The sequence below is a fragment of the Drosophila miranda genome, chromosome 2 (genome assembly GCF_003369915.1).
Source record: "Drosophila miranda strain MSH22 chromosome 2, D.miranda_PacBio2.1, whole genome shotgun sequence".
NCBI classification, from domain to species: Eukaryota; Metazoa; Arthropoda; class Insecta; order Diptera; family Drosophilidae; genus Drosophila; species Drosophila miranda.
Genome location: NC_046675.1, coordinates 12,925,095 through 12,952,323, shown reverse-complemented (window position 1 = coordinate 12,952,323; position 27,229 = coordinate 12,925,095). Strand labels below are relative to the sequence as shown.

At 43.3% G+C, this 27,229-nt stretch overlaps 4 protein-coding genes across 5 annotated transcripts in view; 2 read left to right on the top strand and 2 right to left on the bottom strand.

Moving 5' to 3' along the window:
* Positions 1-1,248: 1,248 nt before the first annotated feature.
* LOC108157709 (prominin-like protein) lies at positions 1,249-6,154 on the bottom strand. Its single transcript, XM_017289878.2, has 11 exons — positions 6,040-6,154; positions 5,461-5,961; positions 5,237-5,384; positions 5,045-5,167; positions 4,784-4,971; positions 4,550-4,714; positions 3,220-3,350; positions 2,832-3,164; positions 2,652-2,761; positions 1,639-2,587; positions 1,249-1,570 (listed from the first exon to the last, which is right to left on the bottom strand). The coding sequence occupies exons 2-11, from the start codon at positions 5,855-5,857 to the stop codon at positions 1,289-1,291; spliced, it is 2,826 nt and encodes a 941-aa protein (XP_017145367.1). The 5' UTR covers positions 5,858-5,961; positions 6,040-6,154; the 3' UTR covers positions 1,249-1,288.
* A 2,377-nt stretch (positions 6,155-8,531) lies between these two features.
* LOC108157672 (prominin-like protein) lies at positions 8,532-12,498 on the bottom strand. Of its 2 annotated transcripts, none has more exons than XM_017289835.2 (11): positions 12,377-12,498; positions 11,821-12,225; positions 11,597-11,744; positions 11,404-11,526; positions 11,127-11,314; positions 10,895-11,059; positions 10,709-10,839; positions 10,313-10,648; positions 10,113-10,222; positions 9,109-10,054; positions 8,532-9,040 (listed from the first exon to the last, which is right to left on the bottom strand). In XM_017289835.2, the coding sequence occupies exons 2-11, from the start codon at positions 12,212-12,214 to the stop codon at positions 8,726-8,728; spliced, it is 2,856 nt and encodes a 951-aa protein (XP_017145324.1). In that variant the 5' UTR covers positions 12,215-12,225; positions 12,377-12,498; the 3' UTR covers positions 8,532-8,725. The 2 variants fall into 2 exon arrangements, with proteins under 2 accessions (XP_017145324.1, XP_017145323.1); XM_017289834.2 differs by having other exon boundaries at positions 11,821-12,292; positions 12,377-12,497.
* A 628-nt stretch (positions 12,499-13,126) lies between these two features.
* Positions 13,127-13,889, top strand: LOC108154445. The gene has a single exon (XM_017284716.2). The coding sequence runs from the start codon at positions 13,309-13,311 to the stop codon at positions 13,792-13,794; it is 486 nt and encodes a 161-aa protein (XP_017140205.1). The 5' UTR covers positions 13,127-13,308; the 3' UTR covers positions 13,795-13,889.
* Positions 13,890-15,259: 1,370 nt separating this feature from the next.
* Positions 15,260-27,229, top strand: part of LOC108157361 (protein tipE) — a 31,157-nt gene continuing 19,187 nt past the window's right edge. The window contains exons 1-2 of the mRNA XM_017289384.2: positions 15,260-15,714; positions 16,976-18,319. Of these exons, the coding sequence (XP_017144873.1) occupies positions 17,550-18,319 (770 nt within the window). The 5' untranslated portion in view covers positions 15,260-15,714; positions 16,976-17,549. The remainder of the gene's footprint in view (positions 15,715-16,975; positions 18,320-27,229) is intronic.

Below are 27,229 nucleotides of genomic sequence, written 5' to 3'. Positions count from 1 at the left end.
CCACACCCTGTTAGATTTCACTGTTACAAGTATCTTTCAAAATGGCGCCATTTTAAGATGCCAGTGATATACACACACATATTTGTTTATTATAGATATTCTGTTATTGGCTGTATGTTTTCTGTGGAATTATTGCTCAGGTATTGGGGATTTTTGAAGATATTTTGTTTTATTTGAATAGTTGCAAGACATAGATTGGAGATGTCAGGAGTGTATGACTGACAGTTTCGTGATGTTGTGGGATTCGTTTGTGCAAACACAATATAAATAGTAAGTAATAGTAATCTTTTTGTACTCGATTTCTTCTGCCTGTCTCCAGAGCTCGCTGCACGCACTCTAAAATGTTTTTAAAGGCCAGAGAGAGAGCGCTTAAGAGCTAGCCGCTCTCTCGTTCTATAAAGGTACGTTCCAGTTTTCACTTTCTCAAAAATTGTCCGACTTACTTCTTAAACACAAAAAAGGGTGATTCCGTGTTCACAAAACGCATGATTTTTCCGTTTTAAAAACGAAAATATTTTTCTCGGCTTTTTATGCAGCAAATTGAGTCTTAATCGCAAAAGGAACAAAATAGATCACTAACTTATGCATTAAGATAAATTTGACACCATTTCCAGGGCGATTTAGCTTGTTCCATCCTTATAAATAATTTTTGTTTTGGCCAACCTCAAATTCGGCTCTAAAATAACACTTGGCAACAAAATGTCCCTTATATTTGGGGCTTCACTGACATTTTATTTATGTTTATTTCATAGGTGCTACTTTTTTTCACGTAACTCACGTATCTTACATCTGGTTTTATAGAACTTTGCAATTCTGCAAAGCTGATAAATGCAGCTTTATAGTTTTAGCTTACCGTCTGGAAAATATTAGACTTTTTTTAACTAATCGCAGCTTAAAAGCCCGCTCTTTGTGGCAAATATTTTATTTTGATCATGGTTAACTTATAAGTGTTCCTATAGGACCATATCGCCGAATTACGATACGTATTTTGTAGTGCATACTTTACCGAAGCCCCCAGAGAGAGGCCACTATCAATGGTTATGTGCTATGCGGTAGGAGCACAAGACCCCTTGAGGAAACTCCTGGTAGAGGTGCGAGTGAGCAGCCCAGACGTAGCCCATCCCACCCCAAGTAGGACTGAATCACCACCGCTTCTCTTGGAGGCGAAGTGGATTTTGGCTGCCTTGGGTATACTCCCCAGCAAAAACCACTATAAATTGGTCGCACTAGCTGTTTGTTTACAGTCTGTTGCTTAAAATATCTCCGATTTGTTATTCATTTTTTATCACTAATCTAACTTATTCTTTTTGTCTCCATCGTTGATATTTACTATTTCTTCAATCGTGTTCTCGACATCAAAACTCTTTGTTTCTGCACTGTCGGGACCAATGACGACAATGTGACCTGACGTCCTACTTAAATCTCCATTGCAAAAGGGACAAGTCGATGCTCTGATGGCCCTTATCGGAGCCACCTTATGTTGCTTGTAGAGACACTGCAGACGATGAGATATACAGAGAACGGGCATCAGGAGGAACGCTGCCATTAATACACCCATCCAATAGCCGTTCTGTAAAGATGTACAATAAAATCGATCGGTGAATCGAGCTAAGACAAAATTATGTGGGGACTACTTACTATGGGGTCAACCATGCGATTGCAAACCAATTGCAGGCCACGATCGTATATGTAGGTCAGAGGCTTGCAGTACCCGATCTTTGTGTGCGATTCACGGATTATCATTTTGATATAGTTCTTGATCTGGTCCTCGATCACTTCGGTTAGGTTTTGGCCAAGAGAAGAAATATATGCCGTTCCTTGATCTCGTATAAATTTCTCGGCCGCCAAAACTTTTTCTTTTAATATTTTAATGGAATCGGCAAAGTTGTAGTTCTCGTATAAAATAGATTCATCTATTATTTTCACATGTTTAGCCATTAAGCGAAAATTCTTTTCTAGACCGTAATAAAAGTTGGCTTTAACTGACACTAGACTAACATACGCGTTCTCGAAAGCTACAGAGGCAGCAGGAAAGTTATTCCATGACAGCGAACGTCCTAAAGCTCTGATGCTCTGTGCCATATGGTCCAAATTTAATATGCTGAGGTCTTCGCAAATTAATTCCAACCACAAGTCGCTGTGAAACAAGCCGGCCTCGGAATTTTCCATTATGTTTAAGAAGACATCTCGGTCTTCCTCCGTCAGTATAAACTCTTTTGAAAGATCTAAATTTGTATCATATTTCTTTTCTACTGGGGTCACTATTCTCACACGAAGAAAATCGTCTATGTCAAAGATTCTATTCTCATCCAGATAATTAAACAAATAGTCGTTGCCCTGGCACGCCTTGATAACACTCGATACCCTTATTGGGTCGGTTGAAACATTGACAGCTGGTACATCCATATTACGGAAAGAAAACATCGTCCGGAGATCGATCTCTGAGTCTAGCTGTTTGAGAAGCGCACTAGACTTCATTTCCCTGAGTGGTGCGCATGCGCCTTTGTAAGCCACACCACCAATCACAAAATAAAACAGCACCACACTCAGCATGACGGATAGCGAACAAAATATGAAAATCATGGTTCTGCCAGGACGTTTTCTTAGTTATGGTAGGTAGTTTAGGTAGTTTATAATCTCAGAGCACTCACAGTATCAGCAAGTACGATGCGATCCTTGTGGTGAAATATTCATCGCTCGCTCCGGTGGGACGTGGTAAAAGAAAGCCGATAATCAAAGCCAAAGCCAGCATCGACAGTATCTAATAGGGAGTTTTGAGATTAGATTATAGGGACCATGTGCAGATATTCACCATTTATTTAGGTACTCACCACAATGAGGTTTACAGCAATATACAGAACGACGTACTGACGTGTTTCATTAAATTTATCGTAAAGATCCTCGAACGCCCTGCTCGCACGCATGGTGCCAAGATGAATGTCGCTCATGACCACGTCAATTATTTTTTCTATTCTCGCCGCCTCTTTGGTAAAAAGCACCCCTCCCTTGCGTATGTCTCGAATTATCGGAGGTGAGACTCGTCCCATCTCGTCCTTAATCTTTGTACTAACACCACGGAGACGAGCTAACCATCTTTCTGGTCTGCCTTTTATTTGTTTATACAAATTATTTAAATCAAAGAGAATTTTGTCCGACTCCGGTACCTAGATAGAGAGTAATTACAAAGATTCTGAGATATTGGTATTGGTATGTATTCACCTCATCCAGGTGAAGGCATCTGGATGTGTCCATATACTCAATTCCTGAGGTCTGCAAAAACTTCATGCAATCAAAACTGCCACAGAGCACCACCGCCGCATGGTTAACGTCGCGCTTCACTCCCCGGAGAGCTGGAAAAAATGCAGTAAAAATGCAAAAAAATGGTAGTGAACATAACCAGAACAAGTGACTGGCTAGTGACTAGCTGTACTGCTCTAACTCTTGCACTCTGTCTAGTCTGACTATCATCTTTCCACCTACTGACAAATATTCCAGCTGTATCCGTACCGCCCATTCCGTTACATCTCTATATCTCTCTCTATTTCCACCAACCAATTACCATCTGGTCGTTACACTGGACACTGGGTATGACAGGGGGAGAAAGCGAGCTCGTGGCAAGGGAGTCAGCCCTAGTCATTCTGGATATTCTTTCTACTTATATGCTTCACGCTGCCCATCTTCAGTCTGTTTCGTTTCAATTCAATGGTTCGTATCGTCTAATTGTCCTAGAGGATTTTAACCTACCCATTATTTCTTGGTCTCCTTCTGAAGTCTCTACCCTGATGTTTTCTTCGACTCTTTGCCTGAAACATCGTTGTGTCAGGTAAACCCTATTTGCAATAATACTATGTGTAGGCTCTTAGACATCATTTTTGCTAGCGATACATCGACATCTGTCCTTGAAGACCCCTACCATTCCCCACTTGAAATTGTTGTTCAGCTGCCTTTCTTCGGTTCCGTCAAATCTTTCGTAAAGCCCTCGGCTATCTTTTGCTTCAAGGAAGCGGATGTTCTTTCCTTAAATCTCGATTTGCTACTTTCAGGAAATTGAGCCTTCTACTAATGCATTCTATAGTATCAGTTGTTCCATCTTTGAGAAATCTAAGGGGCCCTATTTGGGTCCCTCCGATTCGCAATCGGATTTTTTCAGTATTCAATTGCAAAGTTTGAATTTTGTTTATTTAATACTACATGCTATAAGAATGACTTTGCTAACCTATGCTTAAATTGACTCTCCTAAACGTAGTCCTTCCCAATTTTCCTCATCTTTAAACTTAAATGGTATTAATGCTGATAAAAATCGCGATATTGCTGATCAATTCGATTTTTTTCGGTACCTTTTCTACTTTATTCCTTCTAGCAACGTTCCCTCGTTTCATCTAATGACTTTCGTTCCATGTACTCATATGAGCCCTATATGTATAGTACTCTACAACTCGGCTATTGATGATGATCAATAGGGTCGAAAATGCTCCCATCTGCATGCTTCATAAATCCTCACGAGATTCACGAGATTGGGTACCTGGTATAAATATAATTTGTATCTTACCATTTCTTAGTCTAAGTGACACTTCTTTTGTGTCTGCTTGAGCTTGCTTGACCATTTTTAAATTTAGGATTGCCGTAACAATATTGTTAAAAATCCTGCGTAGTTCCGCCACGGCGTTACCTTCCGCGACATCGTTCAAGTCCTTGAACAAATGTTTAGGTGCCTCTGTGGTGGGTTAGGTATAATGAGAATGTAATGATAGAGAAGAGGTCAATTGAAATACATATATCATACCCTCGATAGTAGAGACCAGATGTGTCTCCAGTTCCTGATAGTTTTTCACAAACAAATGATGAATATGATCGCTGACATCCTTCAGGAAGTTGCAAGTATCCACGCTACCCATTTCTAGGGTAATCTTAGTGTTGTCCAGGCCGCGTTCTAGCATGCCATTTGAAAGAAAAGCCAAGCCCATACTACCACTGTGAACACAGAACGAAAGAAAGGAAAAGAAAGAATGTATTTGAATTCGGAAAAAAACGAGCCATAACCTACGCGATAAATGGAAGGATCAGAAGCAAGCAGATGCCCCAAAGAATACGTCTCCTATTGACATCCGATTGGCAAGCTGGACAGCCCAGCTTACAGCGATGGCAACATAAGCAGAAATACACGACACTGTTCCATGCAAAAAAGACTAGCATGTCATTGATAGTTTTGTGAAGAAGTACAGCATTTTGTACTCACCCTGCAAAGGGTATCAGAATAATGAGAGCAACCAGTAAAAGTATCCATAGCCACATAAGCCAGAATGCGTTCAACCAATCCGCCCAATCGTCCTCTATAGCTTTCGGTCCCAACCTCATGTTATCCTTACCCAGGTCCTTTATGTAGCCTGGATCACATATTTGATGACGTTCAATATTAGCCCTAACTCATCAAGTCAGAGGCGGCCGTCGGGACACACTTACCTCTTGGTACGGTCGGATCAAGGGGAAACAGTTTGTCAAAAAAGGTTCGCGAAATTTTGAAAACAACATCGACCCACATATGTGAGACATTCTCTTTCTGGGAGTAATTCGCCAAAGGCTTGTACTCTGAGAATTGAGCTTCGCCGAAGTGAATTGCCCCCACCTGCTCGTGTGTGGTGCCGTGTCCGGAATATCCTTTCCGCCAATATGGGGGAGGGGGATCATCTCGTGAGCTTGGACTGGCGGAACTCTCAACAGCCCTTGTGACCAGCACAATCAGAAATATTGCCGCACAGAGACTGGCTATTGTCAAAGTCCTCTGCATTTTTACCTCTCTTCGCTTTTTGACTTTTTTAATCACTGACTGCTGAGATTCCATAATTGTGCATTCAGCCATTGTCTCCAGGCTTCGGTTCTTTAAATACACCCGAACACCAATTTCTTTCTTGCATTCAGCGAATGGAACAGCAGATCAAACTTAGACTAAACGAAAACTTCATGCTAAATATAGATGGGGGAACCACCAAATGACTTAATCGATGCACAGAGATATGGTTCATGCTCATACGTAACACTCACCCCATTTATAGACATAGCATCCTCCGATGTAATTAATTTGAATTATTTTAATTTACCACAAATTTCGAACTAGTATTGAAGCTTCAATATTTGACTCAAAACTTAGTGCAACAGTAAAGTCAGAAACTACTCAAATCTCACATACCGTTTTGTTTGCTGCACATAGAATATAAATTGGAGGAAACAAGATCGGATCACTAAACCATATCGCTGATATACATAATTATCTGCAATGATTCTGTTTTAAAACTTACGGCACTGTAGCTAGACTTAGATTGATGCTTATTTAATGAACAGTTGCTTGATAGTTTTATTTACAACGATTGGATTTGTTCGATTCTTGAGTTTCATACTTTACAAATTTTAAGTAAACGAAACTCATGTTGCTTCGGTGAATATTTTTACTGACTAAGAAATGAGCGAAATAATGCAATGTTAGCAGTAAGAACATGTGTGTCTGCGTCTATGCATTGAGAGCGTATAAGCGAGGCAATATAATTTAATGTATAATTTAGGAGAATTCGGATAAGAGATGTTAGATGTTGGAAAAATAGCTATGTTAGTTCACCCGTCCCACGGTTTTACTCTCTCTTCAAAACCACGTTGCACTTTGAAAGAAATTAGGCTGGTGTCACAATGAAATTTGCTTAACAGAGCGAGAGTCAATGCGTGGTGAAGATGATATGAACAAAACAAGAGCTCAAGCGGATGGAGAATGGCGCACGTCTTTCTTTTCTCTTGTTCTCCTGATCACAGACGGACTTCTGTAAAAATTCATTGCAGTGAAAATACCAAGTGCCACGTGTTAAGCTCAAGAATCTATTACCAGATCCGATGATCGAGTCTAACTCCAATTTATCAAAGGCCGAACCCTTTGGGCATGTCCAATTATATCCCAAAAGCCTGCCACAGAAAAATATAGTTCGATTTAAGCCTATTTACAGGTTTAGCCGTTCGTATTAACCGATCATATGACCGTATCAAGTGCTGTACGTTTTAGCGGAATGCCCCAGTTGCATTGGCCTCGGTCGTACAATACGAATTGCCTTGAATTTAAGAATTCGATGGTCTAATAAATAGATGAACATCGGTATCATGAATAAATTATATTACGTTCTCCGCTCCGGCAACATAAACTCTTTACGTATCTTACTTTGCTCAGAACAACAGCAAACTTAGTTCTTTCCCCTCTCTATCCAAAAAAATAGCGTCAATGCGCGTTCTGTAGTGTTGAGCATACATAAAGACCCGAAACAGAGTTAGCGTTGGAAGTATCCCTCTTAAGAGAACTGAAGACCTTTCCACTTCTTTTACGCCACATCATCCAGTCGTAATGAGAGTTTTCTGGAAGAGCCACCTATCTATTCCTCTATCTATTCCTATGGAAAGTAAAGGAAAGGAGAGAGCGATAACCGTTGCAGTTCATCAGTTAAGATCACCGTTTGGCATTGGCGAACTTTTCCCTTTTGTCAGCTATAGACCTTATATATGCCAATGTTTATACCCGATACTAAAAATGAGTATATGGGTATATCAGATTTGTGGTGAAAATGGATATGTGTAACGTCCAGAAGGAAGCGTTTCCGACCCCATTAAGGATATATATTCTTGATCAGCATCAATAGCCGAGTCAATTGAGCCCTGTCTGTCTGTCCGTCCGTCCGTCAGTCCGTCCCTATGAGCGCCTAGTGCTTAAAGACTATAAGAGCTAGAGCAACGACATTTTGTGTCCAAACTTCTGTAATATGTCACTATTACACGAATATTTCAAAATTTCGCCCCACCCCCTTTCGAATCCGCAAAGAACGAAATTCTCTGGCAACAATATTGAAGATAAGAAAAAATTAAAAACTCATAATCGTAGAAAATGACCATATCTATCAGATTGCCGAATCTGGATCGGATCGGAATATTATTATAGCCAAAATAAGAAATCAGTCGCTACGCAGCGCCCGACGACACGCTCAGACTGATTTTCTGTCTCTCTCGCACGCATTCTTTGTCGTGTCGTGCAATGTTAGCGCCGTCTGGTGGAGGATTACCATACTGACTATGTATCGGGTATAAATGTAGAATTGCGGTCGCCGCAGCAACTCACAACGTTCCCCCTCATTTTTTTGTGAAAAAAGCTGTGAAGAGAACACCCATATACAAGTTGCGATTAATTAAAGTACATATGAATAACGTTAGAGTAAAGTCGACGTAAGAAACTACCCAAGCTTAAATTTGAATTTTTTTCTGGATAAGCAATCCGAGTAATTTCATTTGTTTTGGTTTTGTGCAGTAGTTTTGAAAAAAGAGTGCAGTAATAAAAGTATGCTCGTGTATAGCAATTAAATGTTTTAATACGCTGATCTTTAAAATATTACAGCACCCATCAGCAACCACATGGATGCACTTTCTTCGATAGATTGGTTTGAGCTACTGAGCTTCTTCAGCAGCGTAGTTTGCGATATACATGTATACATATATTAAAGTCGATAATTGTTCGGTTTAATATTGATTTATTGTGGCGAATAGTATATAAGACGTACATATAGCAGAACAAGAGCGAAAGGTGTGGGAATGCGATATAAATAGCCAGATTTAGCGGTACATAAGATAGATTCAAGATTAAACTCGCACTAGCTGTTTTTTTACACTCTTTTCTTTAAGATATCTCGGACTTATTTTAAATTTTGTATCACTAATCTAACTTATTCTTTTTGTCTCCATCATTGATATTTCCTGTTTCTGCAATCATGTTGTCGCCATCATAAATGGTTGTTCCTGCACCGTCCAGACCAATGCAGGCAATGAGTCCACCTGGAATCCTATTTGGATTTGCACTGCAAAAGGGACAAGGGTCTTGTTCTTGTTGTTCTTCATGCACGAGCCGTGCTCTGATGGCCCTTATCGGAGCCACCTTATGTTGCTTGTAGAGACACTGCAGACGATGTGCTATACAGAGCACGGGCAACAGAAGGAACGCCGCCGTTAATACACCCATCCAATAGCCGTTCTGTAAAGATGTACAATACAACCGTTCGTTGAATCGAGCTAAGACAAAATCATGTGGGGACTACTTACTATGGGGTCAACCATGCGATTGCAAACCAATTCCAGGCCGCGATCGTATATGTAGGTCAGAGGCTTGCAGTACCCGATGCTGCTGGTGGCTTCACGGATTATCATTCTGATATATTCTTGGATTTGTTCCTCAACCACTGCAGTTAGGTTTTCGCCAAGAGTAGAAATATATGACGTTCCTTTGTCACGTATAAATTCCTCGGACGCCACAATTTTTGCTCTCAATATTTTAAAGGTATCGGCAAAGTTGTAGTTCTGGTGTAAAATTATACGATCCATGACTTTAAGACTTTTTGTCATAAGCTTATAGTCCCTATCTAGACCAAAATAGTAGGAGGCCTTAATTGCCTTGAGACTAACATACGCGTTCTCTAAAGCGACAGAGGCTGCTCGGTAGTTATTCCACGACAGCGACTGTGATAGAGATTGAAGATTCTGCATAAGCTGGTCAACATTCAATGAGCTGAGATCTTCGCAAATTATATCGAACCACAAGTCGCTGTGATACAAGCCCATTTCAACATCCTCCATTTTTTTTAAATAGACGTCTCGTTCATACGGCGTCAGTATAAATTCCTTTGATAGATCTAGACTTTTCTCCTTACTCTTTACTGCTTTGGATAATAATTTCACTCGAAGAAAATCTGTTATGTCAAAGATTCTATTTTCTTGCAGGAAATTAAACAAATAGATGTCGCCCTGGCACGCCTTGACAACACTCGATACTCTGACTGGCTTGCTTGATTTATTAGCTGGTAAATCCTGATTTCGGAGAGAAAACATTGTGCGGAGATCGATCTCTGAGTCTAGCTGTTTGACAAGCGCACTAGACTTCATTTCCCTGAGTGGTGCGCATGCGCCTTTGTAAGCCACACCACCAATCACAAAATAAAACAGCACCACTATCAGCATGACGGATAGCGCACAAAATATTAAAATCATGGCTCTGCCAGGAGAATGTGTTCTTAGTTATGGTAGGTAGTTTATAGTTTCAGAGCACTCACAGTATCATCATGTACGATGCGATCCTTTTGGTGAAGTATTCATTGCTCGCTCCGGTGGGACGTGGTGCTATACAGCCAACAATCAAAGCCAAAACCAGGATCGACAGAATCTAACAAGGAGTTTCGAGATTAGATTAGATTAGATCAGATTAGAGGAGCCATGTGCAGATTTACCATTCACCATTTATTTAGGTACTCACCCCAAGGAGGCTTACAGCAATATACTGAACGACGTACTGACGTGTTTCATTAAATTTGTCGTAAAGATCCTCGAACGCCCTGCTCGCACGCATGGTGCTAAGATGAATGTCGCTGATGACCACGTCAATTATTTCTTCTATTCTCCTCCCCTCTTTGGCAAACAGCTTCCTTCCCTTGCGTATGTCTCGAATTATCGGGGGTGAGACTCGTGCCATCTCGTCCTTAATCTTTCTACTGATATTTCTGAGTCTACGGAGCGGCGCTGCCCATGCTGGCTTTTCCAAGGTTTCGTCTAGATCATCCAACTGTTTTTGCATTTTCGGCGGAAGAGGCAACTAACATAGATAGAGAGTATTTACAAAGATGCTGTGAAGTTGGCATTGGTATGTATTCACCTCATCCAAGTGGAGGCATCTGGATGCGTCCATAAACTCAACTTCGTTAGTGTGCAAAAATTTGAGGCAATCCGTACTGCCACAAAGCACTATCGCCGCATCGTTAATGTCCCGCTTCACTCCCCGGAGAGCTGAAAACAAAATGTATTAGTAGTGAACATAACCAAAATAGAACTTATTTTTTACCATTTCTTAGCTTATTGGATACCCACTTTATGCTTGTTTGCAAGTATCGGGACCATTCCAATTGTCTTTTTGCTTCTGGAAGATTGCGTAAAATCCCAGCTAGCTCTGAGACGGCATTACCTTGCGCGACATCGTTCAAGTCCTTGAACAAATGTTTTGGGGCCTCTGTGGTGGGGGAGGTATAATGAGAATATAAGAATAGAGAGATGAGGTCAATTGAAATATGCCATACCCACGATAGTAGTGATCAGATGAGTCTCCATCTCCTCATAGTTTTTCACAAACAAATGATGAATATGATCGCTGACATCCTTCAGGAAGTTGCAAGTATCCACGCTACCCATTTCAAAGGCAATTTTAGTGTTGACTAGGCCGCGCTCTAGCATACCATTTGAGAGAAAAGCCAAGCCCATACTACCACTGTGAGCAAAGAGAGAAAGAAAGGAATAGAAGGGCCAAAGAATGAAAGAATGCATTCGCATTCGGGAGAAATTAGACCCGTAACCTACGCGATAAATGGAAGGATCAGAATCAAGCAGAAGCTCAAACAAATACGTCTCCTTGTTACACCCGATTGGCAAGCTGGACATCCCAGCTTACAACGATGGCAGCAGAAGCAGAAATATATGACACTGAAATAAAGCATTGATGAATAAAGATTTGATGGTTCCTGGGTTCCTGAAGACAGCTTGTTGTACTCACCATGCAAAGGGTGCCAGGACAATGAGAGCAACCAGTAAAAGTACCCATAGCCACATAAGCCAAAATGCGTTCAACCAATGCGCCCAATCGTCCTGTACAACTTTCGGTCCCAACCTCATGCTGTCCTTACCCACGTCCGCTATGTATCCTGGATCACATATTTCATGACGTTCAATATTAGCCCTAACTCATCAAATCAGAGGCGGCCGTCGGGACACACTTACCTCTTGGTACGGTCGGATCAAGGGGAAACAGTTTGTCAAAAAAGATTCGCGAAATTTTGAAAACAACATCTACCCACATATGTGAGACATTCTCTCTCTGAGAGTAATTCGACAGTGGCTTGAACTTTGAGTATTCAACTGGGGTGAAGTGAATTGCCCCCACCTGCTCGTGTGTGGTGCCGTGTCCGGCATATCCTTTGCGCCAATACGAGAAAGGGGGATCATCTCGTGAGCTTGGACTGGCGGAACTCTCAACAGCCCTTGTGACCAGCACAATCAGAAATATTGCCGCACAAAGACTGGCTATTGTCAAAGTCCTCTCCATTTTTACCTCTCTTCGCTTTCTGGTTTTAATCATTGACTGCTTAGATTCCATAGTTGTACATTCAGACATTGTACTCCCGACTGCCATTTTGAAATCAACAGCAGATCAAACTTTTGTATACTAAAGACTTAAAATTAAGACTTAAAGCTAAGTATAGATGGGAGAGCCGTCAAGTGAATCAATCGATGCAAAGATACAAAGGAAAGGTTCATGCTCATACGTAACACTCACCCCGTTTATAGACATAGCATCCCCGGATATAATTAAATGAATTTAAATTTACCACAAATTTCGAACTGGTATTCAAGTTTCAGTCGTTTCTGTTTTATTAGAATCAAAACTTAGAGTAAAGTACAACAATAAAGTCGGAAACTACTCAAATCTCACATATTGCTATGCTTGCTTCTCTTCTCATGCCAGCTTATTTCAATTTGTGTGTTAGTATACGAGCCTATGAGCCGTCCAGCGCAAGTTTCAAGAATATACTACATATACATACATATGTTGTTGAACGTTTTCAAATTAGAAGAAGGTGTTCATATAGTAAGCCTTACATATTTAAATCGTTTAAAACTAGCTTATTTGGCTAATGCAAGTGCTATAATTATGATTTCGCTAATAAATGTCAGGATATTGAGTGTAAAGGAAAGAGTGTCTATTTGAATAGTCCACAACAGCTCTAGAGTAACAGCTCTTAAGGAAACACTGACAAATTTCGAGATCAATATAAAAAAGCCAACACATTCATGTTATTATGATCTGATTCCAAAGAAGACATTAATGTTCAAAAAACGTACTGGTTTTTCTTATGAAAAGACACACACAATTGCAAAAATTCTTTTAAATTGGGAGGGTCATAAGTATCACTGCTGGCTTTTGTTATATTTATCCAATTATTAAACTGATTTGGTCCCTAACCGGGTTACATTGGCAGGCCAGTTAGTCATAGATGGCCATTCCAGTTCAGTTGGAATTTGGTTTGTGGCACCCCCTTAAAACTTGGTTCACTCTTTTCAGTTTTTGGAAACAATGACAAGAGCATTGACAAGTTGTGACTATATGGAGAAAATTCAGCATTTCAAAAATTACTAGCTTCACTATAGAAAAACATTACCAGAAAAACATATATCTATCTACCGATCGTAGCTTGATAACACCAAATCATGTACAAAATTAATATGGGAGCCAGCAAGATCGCTGCTAAAACGCGTGGCGGTCTGGCTCATAGTCTCGATAAATTCGACGGGATCAAGGAGAGCAGCAAGACGAACGGGAGTATCGATCTAAACACGACCACGGAGCACAACAATATCCCACGTCCAGTATTTAAAAAGCGTATCTCGAAACGTACTAAACCAACCAAGAAAAACGAGAATGGAGTGATATCATCGCAGAATGAGGAACTCGTAAACTATATAAATGACTCATGGAACATGTTAGTGGGACCAAATCCTACTGATGCGACCCCAACAGCCGACCAGACAATTGGTTCTGAGGAAAGCACATTGGCCAATACACAGGCTGCCACCTCTTCATTGGCGACTGTTTGGATAGAGCCCCCTAGCCCAGACTTGGAAGACTTTAAGCCCTTCGATCTGGAATCCTGGTGGAGTCGCCGCTTGTTCGAAAACATTACCAAAGACCTCTAAGAGACCTCCAAGAGTATCTTAAGTTGAAGTTAAGTTAAGTTGTACGAGTATGTCAAATAATAACAGCAATAAGTAAACTGAATGTTCTTTCCGTATCAATTAATTTAAATTCAACGTGTTTTTGCTCTATTGCCAAGAGATTATAAGCAGGTTAAGCAAGGGGAGAAGCTTAATCCTACAGTTATTACTAACTTACTAATTAGAGGTCCAGAACTTAAGGACAACTAGGTAGTACATCCAGGAATCAAATTTCGAATTTATTTTTTTTCGTGCTATGATCGTCCGGTCAACAATCGGCTTACTATTAGCTTTTTCGTGATACATTCGGGTTGAAGAATATTAACTAAGATTGAAAATCATCTTTAATCTTTAGAGAATATTTGGAATAAACTTCTATTGACGGATTTAGTATCCCAATGGTCTTGTTTTTTGTATCGACGGTTGTACTTATATGTTCACTGAAAATAAGCTTTTTATCTAGATTGATCTCTAGATTATTCTCAATTTCTAGATCGCAATTAGGCAGAGACGATAGACTGCGCTTTTTTGAAAAAGAGGGAGCCTTGAGAGAGTTTTGAAGGTTATTTTGGATTTCATTAGCAGAACCAGAGCGGCGAACATAGGGATTCGTAACCCAGTGAAAACCGAGAGCGACAGTTCATGTAAGCATTATTTACGATGGGTCTAGGAACTGATCCTTGTGGTTGTGTCATTTGTGCCATTTAAGGAGACACAAAAGTACCTGTCGGATAAGAAATTTTTTATTTTTGTAATATTAAATTGTTATATTTTTTTGTTGAACAATAACTACGAATGAAAATGCAGGAAGAAACTCGCATATCTACAGGCAGTTCTTGCACAAACTTTCAAATACACCGCAGATAAAAGAGAAGCATCAGCATTGTTTGATTTACAACATTTGGATTGCTTTCGTCAAAGCGAAAATCAGCTGTTTTCGGGCCGCGTCTGCCCATGTAAACGCCTATTCTGCGTCATTGCGTCTATTACGATATCGATAGGAAATGCGCGCTAGTGTAAAAAGTGAAAATGCAGGAAGAAACTCGCATATCTACAGGCAGTTCTTGCACAAACTTGCAAATACACCGCAGATAAAAGAGAAGCATCAGCATTGTTTGATTTACAACATTTGGATTGCTTTCGTCAAAGCGAAAATCAGCTGTTTTCGGGCCGCGTCTGCCCATGTAAACGCTTATTCTGCGTCATTGCGTCTATTACGATATCGATAGGAAATGCGCGCTAGTGTAAAAAGTCTATTAAATTGCGCAGAAAATGTATATCGCAATTTTAACAATGTTACATACTTTCGTGCAGATTCATTCACATTTATTTAACAGGTACTGAAGAGGAAAGAGAGGACAATTTTTCTGCTCTTTGAGTTGGCCATACCTTGCGAATAATTCGACCATGTACAGGGACATAAAGGGGGGCAGGCCTGGTTGCGCAGCTCCTCAAAACGCTGGCGTCGCTGCTGCCGTCGCGTCGTTGACTAAACTCGACTGTTGTGGCGGCTCTGCCGTAGCTGGTGGCATTAGTTTTGGACACTCCGAGAGGCACGTCAGGGCCAAGCGCGCGCGCTTCTCGTGTCGATTCTGTCTGTCTGTCTATATGTGTGCGTGTGTGTGTGTGTGCGTGCGTGCGTGCGGAAAAGCCAGCGCCAGAGCCAATGGCACTATTGGCATTTTCTAATTCTATGGCAAATATCGTGCCGTAATCGGCGTAGCATTGTGCAAAATACGAAAATCCCACAAGCATTCTCTACTCTAAAAAGTGAAAAAAAAATAAATAAATCAAGTGAAAGTGCCGCCCCCTCCTCCCTCCATCCGGCAGCAACAACGTTAGCAACAAAATCAAAAAACCGCGTGGGCTGCAGGGCAGCAGCTGCCATTTCTGCTCTTGAAAGTTAGTTCGACGCTCGACGCTGAATGTTTTATTTCTATTTCCATTTCCATTTCCATTTTACTTTCATTCTGGGCTCTAGCCTTCCATCTCTCTTTTCCATTCCGTTTGCCCGACTTGGGGCCTGTCCGTCCTGGCGGTCGCAGGCCAAAAGGCGGCGTGGGCGGCTGGTTTATACTTGAGACGTAATTTTTATGGCAATGGCAGGCGCTCAAGAAGTTTGGCGATATGTCCCCAGTCTCCAATCACAGACTTTGCTGATTGTTGATTGCTGATGTGTGTACGAGGTGGAAAAGCTATTGTGTTTTCCAACTGATGAATGTATTGTGGGTGGAAGTGCTGCTACCGTTTAAATCGCTTAAATGTCGCAGGGTTCTCGAGCCAGGGTTACACGTATGTACTGTCGGTCAGTGTATTACTCATACGCCGCGTGGGCCTGGGCCAGCCCAGCCCCACATACGCGTAGATACAGCTTATGGGAATGAAATCATACCAACTATAACAGTTAGGCCACAATAACAGTTAAGCCAGCGTGTCTGTGTCTGTGTCTGCGTCCGTGTTTCTGTCTATGATGAAAATTGTGAAATGCGTGCCAGGACAAAGGCGAAAGTGAATGAAATAAAAATGAAATAAAACGGTCCACCGGCCATAAAATGGAAAAAAAAAAAAAAACACAAGGGAAGAGGTCCGAAACAAAACTGTGGGACTGCGGCTAATGTCCAAATTGACCCACGTCCAGAGTCACGCGAAGTGGCAACAACACCGAATAGAATATCAAGGTGAACGGATGTCATGGCAGGCAGGAGCAAAAGTTCCATCTAGTGGGGAGGTTTTTCGAACAGCGCGACAACTTCTATATATTAGGGATATATTCGAATTGAGTTTAGTGGGGAAAAGGATGTAAATTTAAAAGTAATAAAATGGCACCAACAACAATGCAATTAAAATGTGTAGCATAAATGATTCCACCCGCAACACACAAGCAAAAAGGTTACACAGTCACTGGGGCGACAGCGCTGACGCCTACGCCAGCGTCGACGTAGCCGTTGCCGTTCACGTTGGCAGTGACAGTGGCGTCGACAGCGATGTTCTCTCGATTTCCGACTCGCGCTCTCAACTCGCGCTCACGTCCGCTCTCGCTCTTGTTCTTAAACTAACCTACATCAACAGCTGTTGTGAGAGCCACCCACTCGCCGATTCACCCACGAAAACATAACGAATCTGTGTGATTTTAGTGCTAATGTTGTTGCTTTTTTTTGTTCAGTGATCCAATGAGCGGCCAAATAAATGACAGAAATTGTGTGAGGGGAAACCGCCAGGGAGCGCAGTGAACTACAATTTAAAACCAATGAACACCAGAGCGGCGCCTCTCTCTCACTTTTTTCTGACTGTGAAACAGCTGTTTCGCCCTTACCTAGCTAGCTAGCCAGCCTGTCATCCGTCTCTCATTTGCACCCTCTCTATGTCGCCTGGCCTCTCTGCGCCGAAGCGTGTGTACATAACCTCAATATCCGAATTGCGCTGCTTCTCTCTATGTTGCGGTAGGTAGGCAGAGCACGACGCTGCCGCTGCCACTGCCGCTGTCAACGCCGGCTGCAATCTGCCCCTCTCTGTCGCACACCCAGCACAACACCCACATATATACGGTTGAAGTGCAACGCGAGGAACCAGAACCAGAACCAGGACCATCCGAAGCAGTAGCAGAAGCAGAAGCACGACGCACTCGTTGATGCCGTTGCAGCTGCTGCTGCGACGCGAACGCCAACGCCGACGCCAAGGACGATAGCAGCAGCAGCAACAATCAGCAACATCAGCGCCCTGTGTGCACGGACAATAATATGAGGAGTGGCAGTTCGGAATTACTACTCGAGCAGCAACAACAAGAGCTACGGTTACGTAAAATCCGAGAACTGGCTCCAAAAAAGAAAAATGGCAATCGGCGCTTTCGCTCGTGGCGGGAACGTGCGCGTTTCTACGGCACCTCGACTCTGGCCTTCTTCTCGGTGACCGCCGGTGCTTCGCTGCTCTTCCTGGTGCCGCTCTACGTGGACCCGGCCATCTCCACGCTGAGCCACGATTTCATCGAGAATCCCACGCTCTGCACAACCACGCGTCGCGAGGATCTGGTGGGCATCTTTAACTGCTCCTGGAGCTCCTGCCGCGAGGGCTGCACCTCTGACCTCTACCGCTGCGTGCATATCTACGTGACGTTCATCGAGCAGAACATTACCATTCCGGAGAACATGACCGACTTTAGCAACTACACGGCCGACTGGGAGCAGTCCGGGGAGGCCACGCTGCTAGTGAACATTAAGGGCTGCGGCTACCCGCCCACGGTCACGTGCAAGACCTTCAACGACTACTACGGCGCCGACGGCGCCATCTATCCGTGCTACTACTCGCGGAAGAACAAGACCGTAGTGCTCACGTCCTACAGTCACGACGATCAGGTGGCCGTGATCATAAATTTTTTCGCGGTGCCCTTTGTGATAACGGTCATCTCATCCATCGCCTTGTGCATCATGCACTGCGACTGCCGCTGCAAAAAGGACCGCAGCCATCGACGCAATCGTCCGCAGTGCCGAAGGCCGCGCATCGAGAATCTCAGGTGAGTGCCGCCTTGAGGATCCGCCCTGTCCTTCCGTCTCTTGAAGACAGATCTCCTGAAGATCCTAACTGGCGTACCAAGTCAATTTGAATTCGGATACAGGCCAAAGCGACCACGGAGATATCAGGAAATACCATTTAAAGTGAATATGTTTGAAGAGCGGGAACTTCCTTCTCCGCTATGGCTATGTCCCTCCCGATATTTACTTGGCTTTCATGGCGTCAATGTAATTTAAATAATTCACTAATGACAGGTTTTTTTTTCGTGCCTTTATGTTTGAGGGGGAACGGGAATGTGTCTGTCAAAGGCAGTCTGAGGTGCTGGTTTGTTGTTATTTGGGAGTAATATGCGGTCTAAATTATTTATAAGACCAGGCGTCGCATGTGTGTACCCCCACTCGACGGCACACGCCACCCCCCTCTGCCCCCTGAGCTCACCAGCGGAGGCATTAGGGCACGCACGAAACACGCAGCACATTGCGTATGATTGATATGTTGAGCTGTTGACAGAGTGGTTTGGGGGGCCTGGGGCTCTCTCTGGCATTGACTCCTAATGGAATGGGTGGTGCAGATAGTGCGTGGCAGGGGGCTGGGAGTGTGCCGCACTGACAATTACATTCGTCCATCGAGTAAATACAAAACAAAAGGCCTCAAAAGCCGAGCCATTGATTCGTAACACACTGCGGTATCCAGCTCTCTCCTTCTTTAGAGAAAGGGATTTTTATGGGTTTTCTCCACTGTTTTTTTTTTTATTGAATTTCCTTTGACTCGTGGCATTATCAAATCTCCCCCTTTGTTTTGCTTTTTGCTTTCCTCTTTTCGATTTCAAGGCAATATCCATCAGCTTTCAATTCACATTGCACATCGATTCAATCGATAATGAATTGGTGGTCTACTGCCTGGCCTGTGCTCCTGCTCCTGCTTCTACTTTAGCCCATTCACTCGGTCCGTGCATTATTCAAATGTCATGGCGCTCAGACAGGGCTCTCCGTCAGTCCCCATCGAGTACTAGTGTTGGCTCTCACATGACTGCCAAGTTCGGGCCAAATTGCGTTCCATTCCATACTCAGACTTGGTTTTCTGGCCCGTGAAAAAGCCTTTATCAATTAAGAAACTCCTCCCCTTGCACTCTTTTCTTAGCCGTTATGGCTCTCACATTTGCAGTCTTTAATCAAAAGCGACCGAATTACAGTCCCGTCGTCTTGCATTTTTGAAAGGCTCTTTGGGCCAGCTGCAGCTGCATTCTTGATAAATTCTCCCACATAAATTAGAATTCTTGAATTTCTTATGTCTTGTAGTGCCAGCCGCCAGCAAAAGTGTTTCAAAAGCGCATATTTTAGCTTGTTTTCAAGGCAGTCACTAATAAAAAATAAAAACTGTTCAAAAACAGCTGTTGAAAAGTTCAGAAACAAAATGGCATCAATGTGCGCCTTATGTTAATGCTATCTGCTATGCACACTCTCTCTCTTAGCGTGTGTGTGTGTTACATAATCAGCTTACCTTTCGCTGATGCATGCCCCTTGACGCTTACTTCAACTTTATTTCAGTTGCAGTTTCAGCTGCTTACCTGCTGCTTTTAGAGGATTTGTCGGATATCACTCACACGGCGCTCGATTGAAACTTCGCTCAAAAATGTCCACGCAAACAGCAGTTGGCCATGCGAGCACAGCACTGGGTGGTGATGGGTGGACAGCTGAATCGGAGCCCTGCAACAATTGTGCAGCGTGGCGCTCGTGGCTGCCACAGGAATTGTCGAGTGTCATGCTTCAGCACGCTCTGCATTAGAAGCACTCTCTCAGGCCGCACTCAATCATCAGCCCATAACGCAACCGAATCGCTGCCAATAAGGAAAGCCGTTGCTTTTCCAGTTACTCGTAAGTGGCAAGGCAAAAGCCAGAGCCAGAGCCAAAAGTGGGCTAAGTTGCAATGAGGTTAAAGCCTCTGACCAATGCGAATGCTCTCAGGAGAGGAAGAAACGAGCAAAGATGATCGAGAGACGACGCTTTTATAATATATCTTAAAGTCTTCTTAAACTATTCTGATCCTTGGCCAAAATCTCCTATTTCTATCCCAAAACAGGCTCTATAGTGTTTTTGGGCGGTGAGTCCCCAACTTCAGAATCGCCTTCAAGTGCAGCCCAAACAAGGTTTTGTGGGCTTAGAAGGGCTGTGGGGGGTGGCTGTGGTGGGTGTGCTAGTGTGGCCTACTTCTGCTTCAGCTTTTGCGGCTGCCTGGAAGCGTTTCTCTTTCTCAGTCCATGTGTGTGGCTGTGTGTCTGTGTGTCTGTGTGCGGATGTGCCACTTTCTGGTTACGCTCCATTCTTGGTTTCTTCTATTTTTTATAGAAAAATCAATTTGGTTTCTTTTATGAACATCCCATGAAGCTGAAAATGCAACGAAGTCACGTCTTTCATTTTCCTAAATGATTTTTTACGAATTGTCTCTCTCGTTCGTTGTGTGTTTTTGCTGAAAATTCTCTGAGCAAGTCGATGGTCTAGGATCAGAAGGACAGCAACCAGTATGAGCCAGAAAAATATGCTTTCAGCTGAGAACATATCAATTTAGTGTAAATCTGAGCTACCACTCCACTACTGGCGGATAATTTTTCTTCCCGTCTATAACTTTTTGTTACCTTCTGCCGGGTCACGTGTCCCTCAATTCGGGTTGGGCTCGGGGCAGACTGCCGCCATTCAATGACAACAACAAGAGGCCCTTGATTATTGCTGAAATGCCGTTTAGTTTCAGACAGATGTTGCCCGGCCTCCCGTCAGCGTGGACACTTTTTTCCAAGCTTCAAACAATGGTGCCACACAAAAAGGCAAAAGGATATCTTTTATCGATGGCGTGCAAAAGGAAAAGCATAAATAAAGTGGCATGAGATGTGCTCTCGGTGTTTTTTATCAGTGTCGATGGGAACTAGAGAGCTGAACTGCATGGCCTGGCTGTGCCTGGCTGTATCTCAATCTCGGGTGCTGGCATGGCAACCGCATGTACAGCGACACACACACACACATACAGAACCGAAAGAGATGGAAAAAACATCTTCAAGATGCGCCCGTCACCCGGAGCAGGCGTAGCCAGTCCGCCCTCTAATCGATATTAATAATGCGCAGCATATGAATGCTGTTCAATAAATTTTCATTTCTTGTTCAGTTCTGGCCATTGAAAGCGGGTTGGCCGGGTTGTCTGGGTTGGCTAGATGTCGATGTCTGGCCGTGTGGGCGTGGTCATGCATATGTACGTTTGATACGGAAATCACATCCGCAGATGGCGCGAAAAGAGCAAGAGCAGCATCAGCTTCGCCAAAAGCAAGCTGCAAACGAAGGCAGTCGTCACTCAATTCATGTAAATCCCCACAAAATCCCTATTGCTTTTCCTCAACCATTTCCAGTTCGAATGAAAAAATCCGCTAAGTCAGTGGAGCCATAGCAAATGCTTCATTAATAACAAGAATACACACACACAGAGAGAGAGAGAGAGACCCAGACAGACCTACGACATCCCCGAGGAATACATATTCATGAAGATTCTTACGTAAAGGAGCACAGCCCAGAAGTTTTTCCAGTCCGAACTATGAATCCGCAAGCTGGGAGCTGGGAGCTGGCACAGGCATAAAGATAAGCAGACGATAAGGGGGGAATTTGATACTTCATTGCCTGCCTTCGAGCTCAAAAGGTAATGGTGGAATTCGCCAAGGAATTCGTTTGCTGGTGGAATGAGGCACGAGTAGGCTATGCTGTGGGTCTGTCGTCTGGATAATTTAGGTGTTCACATAACTCAGTTGAGTTTTCAGGCGTCTGACATTGCACAATCCTCACTCACAAACACGTGTGCATGTAAAAGAGAGAGGTAGAGAGACAAAAGGGATGCAGGCATAAATATTGCACTAGAGACGGATATTATCTAAATTTGAATATGTTATTAAACCGAATTTATGGCCCCAGCCAGCCTCTTCCCTTCCTACTTTTAGCGGCCTCCTTAAGATGAAGCATCTCATAATAAATTATACGAACACGAGCACACTCAACCACGCACAGATACTCGTATGTACTCACGTACACATCTATGCATGTGTATCTATGGAAACGCGTGCGATTTTTAATGGTCTGGCATTTGGTTTAATATCTCAATTGGAACATCATACGCATATAAAAGTACATACATATATACTACAATATATGCTCAGACGAGTTTCTGCCGACTCAAAGAGAAGCTCTTTAATTTTCAGAGATGCATATCTGTTTTTAGAAGGAAATAAATCTATTTAATAAAATATTTATTAAAGGCAGTGTGTATGGATACAAAGTCAAAAGGAATAGCAAGGCTGAGTGGATAGTAAATTTATTAGATCAGAGATTGCATGGATAGTGCAATATTCTACCAATCTTTGAAATATATCCAACGATTATTACAATCCATCTATCTATCTCTCTATCTATGGGTTGTCCTTTAATCCTGGCACCTAAATTTTTGTAGATATCTCAGGCATCTCGTTATTTTGAATTCCATTCAACACTTTGCATTAGCCCTCGTTTGAAGCTAATTTCCTCTTGAGCATCACAATTACTCTTCAGATGTAATCGCAAATGTTAATTTGGTGGAATTTAAAACGTGCTTGAGGACGAAATGTATGGGCCACGGGGCGTATGAGTTATGTTTAGCATGAGTGCCATCACTCCCAGGGATCCTTAGGGGTAAGATCTCCTCTCTGGCTCTGCTCATATGTTAGTTTGTTTGGTCGTTCGTTTGCTTTTCCTTCCACATGAAACAAGCCAAACAAAGCTTTTATTCAAAGCAATTCACGTGTATGAAACATTTATCTTTATGGCCGTCTTCAAGTGTTGTCGTGTGTACGCGTGCCTGTTTGTGTATGTGTAAGAGGGCGTGGCACCAGCACGTGTGTTTATTTAGGTTTAAACTGTCAACAATGTGTCTGACTGCCTGACTCTAATTTGTGCGAAAAAAAACCCCACGTAGGAGAGAATTTAATTTGAGGCGGAGTGCTCTCGTTTTTGTCCCCCATTTATGTAGCTCAGATGAACAAATTTAATTACTGCTGGATGTCCTTTTGCCTGCCAGCCCCGCTTGCCATTGCAGTCACTTCAAACCGAAGTGCTGCGGCTCCCAGACCCAGGCCCAGACCCAGACCCAGACCCAGACTTGGCCAGCAGCAGTGGCACTGTGGCAGCAACAAGGACACACTGCAAAACAATTTTTGTTGACAATCAAGTGCAGCAGTGAGTATCGTGCAAGGACATTTTGTCAGCATGCTGAACAAAATGGGGGGGGGAGGGGGGGAGAGGGGACGGGCGAACCGAGCATAATGCAACAAATTTCAATGAGGACCACCTGCCGCCGCCGCCACCACCGTCGCCGCTGCTACCGTTTCGCCCATTCATCCCGGGGATGGGAAGTCCACTCGAAAGCCCAATGAAATGCCTGGGGTGTGGCCTCGGTCACGACACGTTGCTCGTGTTTCTGTGGATGCTTCTGGTGCTGCTGGTGCTGGTGCTGGTGCTGCATCCGGATCCGTCAGAGACAGGACATGCCGGCAGGAGCTGCGGCTGGACGGCTGCTCAAGTGGGCCTCACGGATATTGTAGAAGAGCCACACCCCAAGGCTGATCTCTTGCCGCACGCCAGCCTATATGGTTTGCCTGTCAATCCATCAGTCCCTCTGCCAATCCATCCGTCCGTTCGTCCACCCAGGCAGGCAGCCATCCAGCCAGCCATCTATTTATTTTTTTTAGACAGTCCATCATGCCCATTTTTGGGCCATCTGTCGCAGTTTTAATTTCGTAATTACAAATCCTTTCTCTCTCCATGGGTCCTGGCCAACTGCCAAGAGGCATTCGGCTTGCATCTGCCCCGCTCTCTCCTTCTCCCTCTCTTTTTTTCCTCTGCCAATATTTTGCAATGATTTCTGACAGCTCTTGCGGTCGGCCCTGCCAATTATTAGAGCTTCAAGGAAATTTGATTTAATTAAAAAATATGTTCGAGTACGTACTCGTACATACATAAAATATAAGAGCTGCTCAAAACTAATTACGAATTTCTTGGTCGGTTGGCAGTGACAGGCAATTATAGGAAAATGCCATATTTTGGTCAGCAAGGACTTTTGCTCTCTCTCTATCTCTGAGGGTTTCTAATGGCCATCGATTGATTAGTTCGGCACTCATTACCGGGCCTTTGGTACTTTACGGGAAATGTATTACTCTTTGGTTCGACTATAGATTATTTATTATATGGATATCAGATCACCAGATGGCTGAATACATTGATTCTTGGCTTACCTTTAGAATCGCTAGCTCTCATTTTGTCTGTAGAAAATAGGTAAAATCTAGCAAATATTGCCATAGTTTTGGTATCATAATAAGCCAAAAGATTAAACTTTTTGCCCTGCTTTCGGAATGGTTTGTCATCGAATATTTATTTATTTAAAGGAGAGGAGGAAAGAAAAGAATTAATGAGTTTGCTAAGGGATCTCAAGGGATAGTTCAGGGCATAATTGTGGCATATAACCCTAAATGGTTCATGCTGGGCATAATTTGACCTCCATATGGATAAGCGGATTGGCCGAAAAGTACGGGTAGGACCGAGGAAGCCATACGCTAAAGCCTGGCTTCAATCTTATCCGTGTTTATGGTATGCTTAATGCTTGAACAATTTGTTAACATAAATCCTTATTCGTGCACTTTTATACAAGCAAATTCCTTGCTCAAATTTAAATCATTTCAACAGGAAAATTATTCACTTGTTCTGCCATTTTTTGTGCCTTGAATCTTTTTATATTCATTACACGGCCATGTACATTTTTTGATGTTGTTTGGTTTGTCTGCCGCCTGTCGGTCCAATTTGTTATCCCGCTGGGGATAGTGGCGTGTGAAGCGGCCTAAATGCAGCCGTTTTAATAAGAGTCTTTTAACGGATATACAAATGTACGTACGTATTTATGTATGTACGGGCGTTTAGCGCCTGGCTACAAATTGCTGGGATTGCTCCACTCCATTCCTTTTATTTGTCGGTTTTCCTTTTGGCTTGTACTTTTTGTTTTAACAATGTGACATTTTGCCGCTGTCCAGACCTGGATCCATACATTTTTATTACGGAATGCTCCTTGCCCAGTAGGGCTCGGGTGGGCGGTGCGGCTGTGGATGAGGATGAGGATGGATCTGGATCTGGATCAGGCCCACTTTGCATGTAGCTCCACACCTAAACAAGACGAACGTTTGTATATTTCACAATTTCCGCTTCTGTTCCGGAACGTTGTCGTTTGCCGTTGTTCGTGTCACACATTTTTTTGTGCTTTCCGTTCTGCCCTGTTCTCCGGTTTTTTTTTTATACTTTTTATTCGCCATTTGCTCCTCTCTTTCCTGCACCTTCTGTTGGCCTTTTACTCCGCACTGGGCTCCACAATAGCAATACTCGTAGCAGCTACAACCACAGGAAAAATGGGACATTCGGGAGCTTTCAACGCAATTTGAACGGAGGACCGACCCGCCCTCTTTCCCCCGTAAAATTGTACATTGTTTGTCTCGGCGGCAACTTTGTCAGACCTCGTTCCAAGTGCAACGCGCCGGAAACTAAAAGCGCCCACCAGCGCCAAAAGCAGCAACAACAAATAATCCAAATAAAAAAAACAGAAAAAACCTCTGACAAACATGCAAATAAGTCGACATCGTTCCGTGTCCATGCTAGCCCCTCGCTCTCCGGCAAAGTCCCACCCACCGGCTACGGCACTCTGCAAAGGGAAGCGCACAAACGGAGAAACAAAAAACATAAAAAAACATAATAATTTCTTAAAAGTTATTGTGGCTGGCCGCTTTCTGCTTAGACGCTTTTGTCTACAACCAGATGGAACCACCTAGACGGCCCACTCACCCGGCTAGCCGTGATTTATGGAAGCCTTCACAGTTGGCTTTTAATTTGCCGGCGAATCTTGAATCCTAGCAAACGTATCCTCTGTGTGGGCCTCTGCCTCTGCCTGTGGCTGTGGCTGGGTGCGTGTCCTGGCTACTGGTTTTGGCAGGATGCCTCAACTTTTTGTTTGTTTTCGCCCGGGCCGGCTTCCCTTTGTCTTTGATTCTTTTAATGAATTGTTGTCTCTGGCAAAGCATTTTGTAATTTATTTAATTAAACTTTTTTGCTGCTTTTTTACCCCCTCCGCCCGCTTCAAAACAAAAGTTTCCGCCGCTTTTGAAGTCCCCTGATAAGAAATGTACCATACGATGACAAAAACAGAGAATCTAAGCACAAGGATAATTAAAAACATTATACAGATGGGTGTTTTTATGACCAAACTTATATTGGATTTCGCTACAAACGATATTCTTTCTCCAAGGTACTGTAAAATGCATCCTTTGGCTGTGAGGTAAATCGAATCCAAGATCAATACAGGCAGGACTCAATTAGGAACAAAGTTTCGAATACTTTCCCTTCGCCTCGAGGCCAGTCCTTTGCCCCGGCATCCGCCTCGGGAAAGGACAATGTCCGGAGGCGTAGGGAAAGGGGATGACAACTGGGACAATGGCAATTCCTTTATGCCGGATTATGACAAATGTCTTGGGCCATTTGTCCAATTCCTGGAGCCCCGAAATACTGGAAAGTGTGGTCGAAAATTGATTTGCTTTTCGAGTTCAATGGGCGTGCGACAGCCAAGGGAAATTGCAGAGGCAAAACTGAATCAAGACCAACATCCCGTGGCAGGTCAGGGGCAGGGGGAGGCCAGCCAGCCAGCCAGCCAGTGGCCAGAGCAGGATGTGGCCACTGTGGGGCCCTTGGTAATTTCACCCGTTTTATGTGGCCAATAAATGTTTTATCTTCGTATCCAAATTGCCGCCAGCTGCGTGCATGCGTGCCGATAAGCGTTAGCCCCTCAAAGCCCCCAAATCCCGCATCCGTAACGGCAACCG

Bases quoted from the DNA above. Each gene is read 5' to 3' on its own strand.
- LOC108157709 (XM_017289878.2), bottom strand. From the start codon at position 5,857: ATGGCTGAATGCACAATTATGGAATCTCAGCAGTCAGTGATTAAAAAA. The intron at 4,972-5,044 runs GTAGGTTATGGC...CTGTGTTCACAG, and splicing joins CTGATCCTTCCATTTATCGC to TGGTAGTATGGGCTTGGCTT. The intron at 3,351-4,549 runs GTAAGATACAAA...CATTTTTTCCAG, and splicing joins GTCACTTAGACTAAGAAATG to CTCTCCGGGGAGTGAAGCGC.
- LOC108157672 (XM_017289834.2), bottom strand. From the start codon at position 12,232: ATGGCAGTCGGGAGTACAATGTCTGAATGTACAACTATGGAATCTAAG. The intron at 11,315-11,403 runs GTAGGTTACGGG...CTTTGCTCACAG, and splicing joins CTGATCCTTCCATTTATCGC to TGGTAGTATGGGCTTGGCTT. The intron at 9,041-9,108 runs GTAAGTAGTCCC...ACATCTTTACAG, and splicing joins ATCGCATGGTTGACCCCATA to AACGGCTATTGGATGGGTGT.
- LOC108154445 (XM_017284716.2), top strand. From the start codon at position 13,309: ATGTACAAAATTAATATGGGAGCCAGCAAGATCGCTGCTAAAACGCGT.